Genomic DNA, 12,500 nt, shown 5'->3' on the forward strand with positions numbered 1-12,500 from the left:
AGTGCAAACCAAAGACGTAGGCGTTATATACAAACCCTCGCTCAGCCGACCCATCAACAGCAAAGATAAATCCTCGCATATCTGCAGCAGCAGAAGCAGCAGCAGCAGCAGAGCAGCAGTAGAAGCAACAATAGCAGCAGCAGCAGCAACAATAGCAGCAGCAGCAGCAACAATAGCAGCAGCAGCAGCAGCATAGCAGCAGTAGAAGCAACAATAGCAGCAGCAGCAGCAGCAGCAGCAGAGCAGCAGTAGAAGCAACAATAGCAGCAGCAGCAGCAGCAGCATAGCAAGAGTAGAAGCAACAATAGCAGCAGCAGCAGCAGTAGGAGGAGGAGAAATAATAGCAGCAGCAGCAGCAAGCAGTAAGTAGCAGCAAACGTTCAAGAAGCAAAAGACGCAATAATAATTCAAACAGCAGCAGCACTTTCACCACCTCAAGCAGCAGCAACAGCAACAGGAACGGCAGCAGCAGCAGCAGCAGCAACAGTAACAGGAGCGCTTCCAACGGCAGCAGCAGCAACTGCATCAATTGCTGTATTTAAATGCTTGCATGCACCCAGCAGAGAGAAGAAACAAAATAAAAAATAAAAAACAAATTGAAGTGTATATACACCTCACCTTCCGCTTAACTGAATCCTCTATAACTGGCAGAGCCCCGCGAGCCCTCAAAGCTGCACAACTCTTAGCATCTGTAGCCTGCTGCTGCTGCTGCTGTTGCTGCTGCTGCTGCTGCTGCTGCTGCTGAGGGCTAAGGAGACGGGGCTGTCCTACTAAAGGAGGTAAAGATTGAAATTGAGCTAAGGGTGAAACGCATGCAAGACGAAGAGCCCCTAAAAGCTGCTGCAGCTGCGGCTCGCCGCTCCACCGACCCATCAAATACTCCTGCACACACATAAACCCTAAACCCTAAACCCTAAACCCTAAACCCTAAACAACCCTAAACCCTTAACCCTTATCCCTAATTATGGGATGTGTGAACTATCCTAAGGTATGCTAGCACTTATTAGGGTTTGTGAGGGTTTATGAGGGTTTATGAGGGTTTATGAGGGTTTATGAGGGTCTATTAGGATTTATGAGGGTTTATTAGGGTTTATGAGGGTTTATGAGGGTTTATTAGGGTTTACTAGGATTACTCTGAAGCCCCAAGGAAATAAAAAAGTGTATGAGGGTTTCCTAGGGTTAATGAGGGTTTATTAGGGTTTGCTAGGGTTAATGAGGGTTTATGAAGGCTTACTCTGAAGCTAATAGGTTGTAAAACATTAATAGAAGCAGCACCAAGAGGTCTGAAGCCCGGACCAAACTGAGGAGACAGTCCCTTCCCACCAGGAGGAGACTTTAACTTTTGTTTGTACGAAGGAGACACAAATAAACGAGCAGCCCGAAGCACTCTTCCTAAACCCTGAAAATATAATATATATATAATATATATATATATTATATTATATATATATATTACACAGAAAAGACGCAAAAAATGAAGCAAAAAAAAAGAGACAAAGAGAGACAAAGAAAGACAAAAGGAGACAAAAGGAGACAAAAGAAAGAGACAAACGGGAGACAGAAGGAGACAGAGAGAGACAGAAGGAGACAAAGAGAGACAAAAGGAGACAAAAGAAAGAGACAAACGGGAGACAGAAGGAGACAAAGAGAACAAACGGAGACAAAAGAAAGAAAACGAGACAAAGGAAGACAAAAGGAGACAAAAAAGAGGCTAAGCGAGAAACAAAAGGAGACAAAAAAAGACAAAAAGAGACAAAAGGAGACAGTTATTTTTGCTGTGTCTCCTTCTTTTCTTCTGGTGTCTCCTCACCTCTGCTTTCTTCGGTTCTCCTAGTAGTTCTTGAGGGAAGGACTCTGCTTCAAGAATTTTATCATAAGAAATAGAGATAGGGACGAACAAAACATCTAAAGAAGAATCGCTTAAAACCATGTTGCATGCAGTTGATAGAATGCCCCTCTTAGGAGGCAGCAAAAGCCCTGAAACAAAACACAAAAATTTGATCTCCCTGTACACCTCAGTTATCCTTACAAGATATTCGTTCTACGGCTTTGTCTTTTAATAAAAGAAATGCATTTTTATAATCAGGATTGTTGTTTATTAATATTAATTTATTTATTAATGCATCTTCTTAAATATATATATGCTGTATATTATGTATTATATATTATATATATTTATTTATTTATACTCAAATATATATACACATAAATATACACAACTATATGCTCATGAATAAAATCTAAATATAAATTCGTATACATATATATTATATATGTGTATAATATATATAAACGGCAGACAAAGAGAAAAGAAACAAAAGGAGACAGAAGGAGACAAAAACAAGACAAAAGGAAGAGACAAAAAAAGAGTTAAAGACAGACAAAAAAGAGATCAACCAGAGACAAAAAGGAGACAAAAAGGAGACAAAAAGGAGACAGAGAAGCGACAAAAAGGAGACAAAAGGAGACAAAAAACGAGAGAAAAAAGATATTAAACATAGACAAAAAAAAATATCAAAAAGGAGACAGAAGGAGACAAGAAGGAGACAAAAAGGAGACAGAAAGAGACACAAGAAGAGATACCTGTTTTGCTTCTTCCTCCTTCTAGAAAAACTTCTAAGACCCCGTATCTTCGGGCGATGCAATTAACAAAGAGAGACAGCAGCTGTTTCCTTACTGCAGCAAGCAGCTGCTGCAGCTGCTGCTGCTGCTGCTGCTTGTCTCCGCCTCTAGAGACAAAAAATGCACCTCCTCTTCTTAAGAGACGATTAACAAAGCGAATAGACCCAAAGGCTTCGTCCGCAGCAATGTAAGGCAGAGGGATGCCGTAAGTAAAACAAACGTAAGACATTAAGAGAAAGTCCTAAAGAAATAAACAAATAAACAAATAAATAAATAAATAAATAAATAAATAAAGTAATTAATTAATTAATTAATAATAAGTATTTAATAATAAAGACGCAAAGGAATGCCGTAAGTAAAACAAACGTAAGACATTAAGAGAAAGTCCTAAAGAAATAAACAAATAAATAAATATATATATATAATTAATATTTAATAGTATATGAATAAACTAAATTATGCAAGTAAAACAAACGTAAGACATCAATAAAAACCCTAAAACAAACAAATTAAGAGGATTGTTAATTGAGCTTTAGAATAACATAAGGGTGTGCAGATCTTCAGGGTTTAGGGTTTAGGGTTTAGGGTTTAGAAGCTACCATATAGCTTCTGTGTGTAGGGAGGAGGAAGACAGGGCCTGCAGCTGTCTGTACAGCGCGTTTAAGCTTTTGCATATTTGTTTCTTCTACTACAACCCTATCAAAGAGAGAAGAAAACGAGTGATGAAACAAAGCAGCAAGAGGAAATACAACATGCGGCTGTATACACCCGGCCATTCGGGTGTACATACACCGCACTTCAGCTGCAGCTTCTGCTAGCGCTTCTTCTTCAGATACTGCAAACAACAAACAAAATATTAATAACACACAACCCTATTCACACCCGTGCATGCATGCATGCATGCATGCATGCAGCCACTTATATGCATGCATGCATGCAAGTAAGAGATGCATGCATGCACGCATATATATGCATCTCTTTAAATGCATGCAGCCATATGTAAACATATGTTTGCAGGCATACATATATATATATATGCATTTACTTGTAAAAAAATATTCATAGATATATATGAATAAATTTGCATGCATATATACATATATGTGCATATATATATATATATATATATTATATTATATATATTATATATACTATATACACTATAAAATATAGACTAGATACGCTATATAATATATATTATGTATATTATATATTATATGAGTAGCTCAGAGGTTTTGACAGGAACTATGGTGCAGGATTCTACATGAAGATGAAGAAAAACATTTCTATAAACACAACTCAATATATATTATATATATATATATTATATATATATTTGCATGCATGCATGTATATGTTGATGTGTTGTTACGTTTTACATGTAGAAGATTTATTTCTTCTTGTTTGCATTTTATATTTGGCGAGAGCAGCAATAAGAGGCTGTAGGTCTTTATGCTGCAGCACAAATGTCTCAACTGCTGCAGCACTAGGAGGTGCCTTAAGAGGAGGTGCAGCAGAGACGAAAATAAAAGAAGACGGAAGAGGAACAGACAGCACAGGAGGCGTTAAAGGGGTTTCAAGCAAATGTCGCTGCAGCGCATCCATATATAATAAAGGTGCAGGAGGAGGGAGACAAGCTGCACATACACCCCAGCAAGCATAACGCAGCAGCAAACATATATATATATATATTTATATATATATATATATATCTATTTGTTTATTTATTCAGATGTAGATATATATATATATATATTTATACAGATATAGATATATGCATGCATACGCATATATATATATATATACATATAAATATAGATGTATTTTATATATTCACCTGTACAAGCATAGCTATGTATATATATGCATGTATATATATACATATATATACATATATATATTATATAAATATACTTATACATAGATATGCATACATACATATTCACATATATAAACGTGTATATATACATATACATAGATATACATATATAATATATATATATATAGCTGCACATAAATAATGCATATATATACAAACATATATATATATATATATATAGAGGAAATGAAGAGTATATTGAAGTGCATATACACCTGAAGGTTCGTGAAGAAGAAAGCGAGCAATCCCATAGAAAAAGAGATGGATATATTCTCGCCAGTTGATATCTTTAACATTAAGAAAGAAAGTTTGTTGTTCTTCAGGCGAGAGCATTGCATGCATCTTCGGTAGGCCTTCTTGTTTAAATATCCATTCTTGATAAGAGAAATGATGAAGGGCTTCTGCTGCTTTCTCTGCTTTTATTAAACCTGATTGCAGCAATGATATGCCTTTTGCTGCTGATGATGAAGGAGACAATAAAACAGCAGACACTGCAGATAATGCTGCAGCCGGAAGCTTCTGCTTCAAGTAAAACCGTCTGCACACAACAAATAATTAAATAAATAAATAAATAACTAGTTAATTATTTATTTATTAAGACGTTATGTGCGCAGCGCTGTAGAAGCTGCTGCAGCAGCAGACTCATCAGCAGCAGCACAAGCAGCAACAGAAAACCCATCAGCAGCAGCAGCAGACTCATCAGCAGCAACACAAGCAGCAGCAGCAGCCTCCCCATCAACAGCAGCGTCCTCCGCAGCAGCAGCGTCCAGAAGCAGCAGCAGCAGACCCATCAGCAGCAGCAGCATCCTCCGCAGCAGCAGCAGCATCCTCCGCAGCAGCAGCAGCAGCAGCAGCAGCAGCAGGAATCTGTTTACCTTTTGAATTGTTTGAAGTCCATATCAAAGAAAGGAGTCGTAAGATGTCTCCGAATGCGAGAGAAGAGGGGACAGAGAGAATTATATTCTCTGCCGTGCACAAGCAAGTCTCTCCAGTATGTAGGGTTTAAGTCGCTGCTGCAGCTGTGAATTACATACACCCCAGGCCTCCCTCCTGTTGCTGCTGCTGCTGCTGCTGTTGCTGCTGCTGCGGCTGCTGCTGCTGCTTCCGGGGATGGGTTTGACGTCTTCACAGCTGTGCTGCAACCCGCAGGAGCAACAGCAGGTGCAGCAGAACAAGGGCCTACCGAAGCAACTACTGCGGCAGAAGGATCTGCTGCTGCTGCTCCTGCTCCTGCTGCTGCTGCTGCTGCTGCTGGAGACACGTGCTGAAGAGGAGGTAATTCGACTGGAAGCAGCATGCAGCTAGGCTTTACATGTTTTGCTGCTGCGCGAGTTGCTGCTACTGCAGGTCCTTTTGCTGCTGCTGCTGCTGTTACTGCTGCTGTTGCAGTTCCTGCTGCAGCAGCTTGCTGCGCCAGCACTACATGCGAAGCAGCAACAGTAGCAGCAGCAACAATTAAAGAATCTGCTACAACATCTACAGGGACCTGATCTCCTATCAAATCAGGATTAGCGGGTAAACATTGAAGGATCCCCAACGCGCCTACACACAAACCCTAAACCCTAAACCCTAAACCCTAAACCCTAGACCGTGAGGCCAAGGGCGAGCACGGAACAGCAGCAGCAACAAAGAGCAACAGAAGACCGCTTCAACTGCCACAGCAGCAACTAGCCCATGAGCAGCAGCAGCAGCATCAAGAGCAGCAGCAGCAGCAGCAGCAGCAGCAGCAGCAGCAGCAATTGATCGAGGATAGCAGCATCACCAATACAAGAAGCAGCAGCAACAGCAGCAGCAGCAGCAGCAGAAGCACTACCAGCATAAGTGCCCCCACCCCGATCACCCCCACAACCAGCAGCAGCAACAGCAGCAGCAGCAACAGCAGCAGCAGCAGCAGCAGCAGGAAGTGCTTACAGAGCAGCAGCATGCCTCCTGTTGCATTAACATTATCAACCCAGCCTCTTTTCGGGTGTCTGTACGCGCAGCCAATGATGGAGGGCCTCAAAATACAAATCGGGAAGTGAAAAGGAGACACTTCCTCACCGAAAAAGCTCTCCTGCTGCTGCTGCTGCTGCTGCTGCTGCTGCTGCTGCTGCTGCTGCTGCTGCTGCTGGTCTGCTGCTGCATTAGCTATCTGCCACTCTCTTGCAATTAATAATTCACATAAACGCTTCGTAAAGGCGTAAGTGTTCGGAAAACGTCCTAACAGCTGCCGCTCTAAACCCTCAACATCCTCTGCCTCCCCCTGACACGCAAACCCTAAACCCTAAACCCTAAACCCTAAACCCTAACACATGAACCCTAAACCATGAACATTTAACCCTAAACCCTCGAAATCCTCTACAATGTCTAAACCCTGTAAAGCCTTTGTGAAAACTAGGAACTGTCTAAACCCTAAACCGTAAACCCTAAACCCTAACCCTGAAAACCCTAAACCCTAAACCGTAAACCCTATCCCTTAAAAGACAACCCCGATAGCATGCAAAACCCTAATCCATGTAAACTGTCATACATGTAGTAAACCCAAAACCCTAAACCCTAAACCCTAAACCCTAAACCCTAAACCCTAAACCCTAAACCCTAACTCAAACCCTAAACCCTAAACCCTAAACCCTAAACCCTAAACCCTAAACCCTAAACCCTAAACCCTAATAGCGTATACCTTATCGACAATATCGATGAACCTTCTGACAGCCAGATGAAGGTCTTGAGGGTTCCAATGCAGGGGGATTATCTTTTCTTCTACTGTGCCTGTCTTATCGCTGTTAACATAACAAGTAGAAGTATGAATAAATACTTGTAGGTTAGCACACCTTCTCGCGAAGTTAAGAGTATGAAGAGTGCCTAAGACATTACTATTATAATTTTCTTTTAACGGAGAATTGAAGTGTACAGATGCTGCTATATGTAATATTACTGATACTTCTTGCTGCAGTGCTGCTGCTGCTGCTGCAGATAAACCTAATGTTGGAGACAGCAAATCACCCTGAACTGCAGCAACACGAGAAGAGACAAAAGAAGAAAACCCTGAGCCCTTCTCTTTTCTTAAACCTTCAAATACATCGCTCTTTAAAATAGTATCATGCAAGCGAGCAGCTGCAGATACACCCCGTGAAGGCCGCAGCAGCAAATATATCTTCCTGCAGCTATCTTGCTGCAGCAGACGGCACAGCACTACCTTCCCAACGAACCCGCTGCCCCCAGTCAGCAGCACAGTTTGACCCCTATAAAAATCTGATACAAGACCCATCTTCCTGCTGCTGCTGCTGCTGCTGCTGCTGCGGCGGCGGCGGCAGCAGCAGCGGCTAGGAATCGATAGAAAACAACAACGAGAGGTGTGGATACACCTGGGACACGAGTTATGCTGCTGCTTCAAGTCGTGTTGCTGTTGCTGCTGCTGCTGCTGCAGGGTGTTGCCCTATGAACGAGAAGACTGCCGTCCCTTGCTGCTGCTGTTGTTGTTGCTGCTGCTGCTGCTGCTGCTCTCACCGCCCTTGCTGTCCCTGCAGCAGCAACCCCTCTATACTAATAAAGATAAAGGAGCAGCAGAAATGAATATATAAGCATAACAACGCGTCAATCCCCCAGCAGATCCAAGGTCACCTCTGCTGCTGCTGCTGCTGCTGCTGCTGCACTATAAGCAGCAGCATCAGCAGCAGCAGCAGCAGCAAGGGGCAGGGATAACAGCTGCAGAAATATTACTATTGTAATGAGGTCTCCTCAAACAAACAATAACAAATTAAGGAGAATAGGCTGCTAGATGGTATCTCCGCAGCAGCAGCAGCAGAACAGCAGCAGCAGAACAGCAGCAGCAGCAGCAGCAGCAGCAGCTCCCGTGCGTCTGCAGCAGCTCCCGCAGTAAGGCGTCTCGTACGCGTCTTCGTCTCGCTTATTCTTTCTTTCTTTTAATTATTACTCTTTTAATTAACTTTAAATATTTATTTAGCTATTGTTTTTCGTTTATTTGTCTTAATAATCCACACCCCAGCTGCTGTTGCTGCTGCTGTTGTTGCTGCTGCTGTTGCTGCAGGTGGCGACAGCTGTGCTGCTCCGTTGTGTCTACTGCTGCAGCAGAAGCTGTTTGTCTTTATTTTTACTATTTAAAATAATAAAATCTGAATTTTATTAATAAAAGACCGCTACAAATACCTTTACCGAGACATAACACAAGCTGCAGGGGGGCGTGTTGCTGCTGCTGCTGCTGCTGCTGCAGCAACAGCAAGAGCAGCAGCAGCAGCAGCAGCTAAAGTATTTTCTCTTTACACTTCTCTACTGACCCCAGGACCTGCTACTCTTGAGGGGGTTCCTATGCACTCTTCGCTAAACATATGCATATATATATATATGCATATCTATATACACATACATATATACATATATATTTTATGTATATATTATTATAGATATTATATATGTGTGCTTCTAAAAAGGTATATATATATATATATATATATACAGAAATGCATGCAAATATAAATGCATGCGTGCATAAACAAATGCAACAAAGCCTCTTTAGAAGTAATACCATTAAGAAAGAGAAGAAGTTCATTTTTGTTGTTTTGTTTGTCTCTTTCTTTTGCCGGAGTAGAGAGATATGTCTCTTCTTTATAAAGAAATAATAATAATAAATAATAATAATCATGTTAACAATAATAATAATAACAATAGCAATAAATACTAATAAATAGTAATAATAATAATAATAAATAATAATAATAATAAATAATAATAATAATAATAATAATAATAATAAATAATAATAATAATAAATAGTAATAATAAATAATAATAATAATAATAATAATAATAATAATAATAATAATAATAATAAGAGTAATAATAAGAGTAATATCAATAATAATAATAAGCAGAAATATTAACAAATAAATAAATAAATACATTATAAGAGAAATAAAACAACAATAAAAAAAAATAATAAAGATAATTAATTATAATTATAAATATATTAATAATTAAATAAACAAATATAAATAATACTCAGAAATAAATATAAACAAACAAAAATAAAAATATAATCTACTGTCTCCTTCTCTGTCTCCTTTTTCTTTTTATTTATATTTATATCTTTATTTGTCTCTTTATCTGTCTCTTCATTTGTCTCTTTATTTATATTTATTTATTTATTTATATCTTTATTTATATCTTTATTCGTCTCTTTACTTATATCTTTGTCTGTCTCTCTTTCTGTCTCTTCTTCGCTGTCTCCTGCGGCTGTCTGTCTCTCTGCCTATTCTCTGCTTCCACAGCAGCAGCAGCAGCAGCAAAATAGAGCAAAAGCAGCAGCAGCAAAACAAAACGAGCAGCAGCAGAAGCAGAAGCAAAGGACTGAAAAATGAGTTGAAGCAAAAACATACACATATGCTGCTGCTGCTCCTGCTGCAACGGCTGCTGCTGCTGCTGCAGCGGCTGCTGCTGCGCAAACCGATGCAATTGTTGCTGCAGCAGCAGTAAAAAGAGCAGCAGCGCCTGCTGCAGTTGCTTCTTCGGTGGCTGCTGCTGCAGAAGGGAGAACAGCAGCGCCTGCTGCTGCTGCTGCTGCTGCATGAAAAAAAGGCAGCAAGACCTGCTGCGGTTGTTGCTGCTGCAACAGCAGCAGAAAAAAGAGCAGCAACACCTGCTGCGGTTGCTTCTACTGTGCTGCTGCTGCAGCAAAAAGAGCAGCAGCAGCTGGTGCGGTTGCTGCTGCTGCAGCAAAGAGAGGAGCAGCAGCTGATGCGGTTGCTGCTGCTGCAGCAAAAAGAGCACCAGCGCCTGATGCGGTTGCTGCTGCTGCAGCAGCAGCAAAAAGAGCAGCAGCGCCTGCTGCGTTTCCTGCTGCTGCTGCTGCTGTTGCTGCTGCTGAAGTGCCTTGGAGACAGCTAACAACTCAGGGTTCGTACAGAGCCAAAGCCATGGAGTTGCCTATCAGCAAAAGCAGCAGCAGCAGCAGCAGAAGCAGCAGCAGCAGAAGCAGCAGCAGCAGAAGCAGCAGCAGCAGCAGCAGAAGCAGCAGCAGAAGCAGCAGCAGCAACAGCAGCAGCAGCAACAGCAGCAACATGGTATTCTTAACGAGTAAAGAAAAGAGAGACAGAGAAAAACAACAAAAACGAGACAGCCAGCAACAGCAGCAGCAACCAAGAATAAAGAAGCAGCAAATATAATAAAAAAAATAAATAATATAAAAATAATAAAAGCAAAACAAACAAAACAAAAAAACAACAGAGGGAAAAACACAAAAAAATAAAAGTAAGATCAAAGGAGATAGAAAGAGAGGCAGACGAAGCAAAAGGAGACATAAGGAGACAGCAGCAGCAGCAGCAGCAGCAGCTGCTGCTGCTGCTGCTGCTGTCTGTCTCTCTTTTGCTGCTCTTTCTCTGTCTCCCCTGCAGCCTCTTGCTAACTCTTGCTAGCCCCAGCAGCAGCAACAACAGCAACAACAACAGCAATAACAGCCGCAGCAGCAACAGCAATAACAGCCGCAGCAGCAACAGCAATGTCAGCAGCAGCAACAACAGCAGCAGCAGCAGTAGCAACAGCAGCAGCTATAGCAGCAGCAGCAGCAGCAGCAATAGCAGCAGCAGCAGCAGCTTACTTGCAATAAGGTCTAAGCACTCTGTCTCCTTAACAGTCTTTACATACAATCGGCAGACAGCAGCAGCAGCATCTCTGCTGCTGCAGCAAAAGGGTAACACTATACACTGCCTCAACACGCGGAGAGCTGCAGATACACCCCAAATGTTTTTCTTTACTCTCTCTCCTGCTGCACCTCCTTGCTTTCCAGCAGCAGCAGCAGCAGCAGGGGTTGCTGCTGCTGCTGCTGCTGCTGCTGATTGCTGCAGCAAAGCGTTCCTCTGAGGCCTCCTCAGACGAATCCATTTAAATGTCTCCCCGCGGGAGGAGACAGCAAAAGACAGAGACTGCTGCAACCTAAACAGCAGCAGCAGCAGAGGCAAGAGAAGCAGCAGCAACAGCATGAGCAGCAACAGCACCAGCAGCAACAGTATCAGCAGTAACAGCACTAGCAGCAACAGCAGCAGCAATACCAGCAGCACTAGCAGCTACAGCAGCAATAACAGCAGCATTAACAGCAGCACTAACAGCAGCAGCAGCAACAGCAGCAACAGCAACAGCAGCAACAGCAGCAGCAGCAACAGCAGCAGCAGCAGCAGCAGCAGCAGCGGACTCACAACGCAGGTGGAGCCGGCGAAATGCTGTTGCAGCCCGGAATGCCTGAGGAGACAAAAAGCGAAGAAGAGACAGCCAAAGGAGACAGCTGAAATTTAAAAAATAATTAAAAAGGAGACAGCAGAAGTAAAAGGAGACAAAAAGAGAGGTGAGGAGACACCCCGTGCATTTATATGCAAATCTTTCGTCTCCACTGTATGCATGCCTCTTCATCCCTAAGGCCTTAGGGTTTAGGGTTTAGGGTTTAGGGTTTACCGAATGTACACTGAACGAGACAAGAAGGCCCCGGAGGCATAACAACTCTTCTCAGCGCCAGCAGCTCCCTCACCTCCTTCCACCGCACCTGCTGCTGCTGCTGCTGCTGCTGCTGCTGCTGCTGTGGGGCTAATCTAAAGAGACGTAGCTGCAGCACCTTGACGCGCTCTGGCAGCAAAATAGGAGGAGACAGAAAGTAGTAAGAATATCTGCTGCCGCTCAGCAGTCTGAAGCGCTGCGGTGTCTCCTTGTCTCTTAAACCTAATAGCTCCACCCACAGCTGCATGCAGCAGCAACAATCGCTGCTGCTGCTGCTGCTGTTGCTGCTGCTACTGTTGTTGCTGTGGGGGGGGCTGCGGCTCCGGCTGCTTCTGCTGCAAGGAACAGAAGAAGTGCTGCTGCTGCTGCTGATGCTACCAGAACGCCGCACAGCACCACCATCGATGCTGCTGCTGCTGCTGCTGCTGCTGCTGCCGTCTTGAGCCGTGCTGCAACACGCCTGCGCGTCAGCATCTGCTGCTGCTGCTGCTGCGCCTTCTTCTTTGTTTTCAGCTACTGCTGC

The 12,500-nt window shown here is 42.5% G+C and overlaps 3 protein-coding genes across 3 annotated transcripts in view; all 3 read right to left on the reverse strand.

Moving 5' to 3' along the window:
* The window catches only part of EAH_00018000 (acyltransferase, putative), a gene marked incomplete at both ends in the record, with an annotated part of 2,314 nt that extends 384 nt beyond the window's left edge, over nt 1–1,930 (reverse strand). The window contains 3 exons of the mRNA XM_013397539.1: nt 1–81; nt 619–882; nt 1,811–1,930. The exon at nt 1–81 is cut by the window's left edge and continues 42 nt beyond it. Coding sequence (XP_013252993.1) covers nt 1–81; nt 619–882; nt 1,811–1,930 — 465 coding nt within the window. The remainder of the gene's footprint in view (nt 82–618; nt 883–1,810) is intronic.
* Nucleotides 1,931–5,372: 3,442 nt separating this feature from the next.
* On the reverse strand, nt 5,373–7,748 carry EAH_00018010 (NAD-binding domain-containing protein, putative; the record flags this gene model as incomplete). The annotated part of the gene is made up of 3 exons (XM_013397540.1): nt 5,373–6,043; nt 6,542–6,743; nt 7,161–7,748. 3 exons carry the CDS (start codon nt 7,746–7,748, stop codon nt 5,373–5,375), a joined length of 1,461 nt encoding a protein of 486 aa, XP_013252994.1.
* Nucleotides 7,749–11,681: 3,933 nt separating this feature from the next.
* The window catches only part of EAH_00018020 (hypothetical protein, conserved), a gene marked incomplete at both ends in the record, with an annotated part of 2,064 nt that continues 1,245 nt past the window's right edge, over nt 11,682–12,500 (reverse strand). The window contains 2 exons of the mRNA XM_013397541.1: nt 11,682–11,728; nt 11,939–12,500. The exon at nt 11,939–12,500 is cut by the window's right edge and continues 1,245 nt beyond it. Of these exons, the coding sequence (XP_013252995.1) occupies nt 11,682–11,728; nt 11,939–12,500 (609 nt within the window). The remainder of the gene's footprint in view (nt 11,729–11,938) is intronic.

The sequence above is a fragment of the Eimeria acervulina genome, genomic scaffold (assembly GCF_000499425.1).
Source record: "Eimeria acervulina Houghton genomic scaffold, Eah_scaff117, whole genome shotgun sequence".
NCBI lineage: Eukaryota > Apicomplexa > Conoidasida > Eucoccidiorida > Eimeriidae > Eimeria > Eimeria acervulina.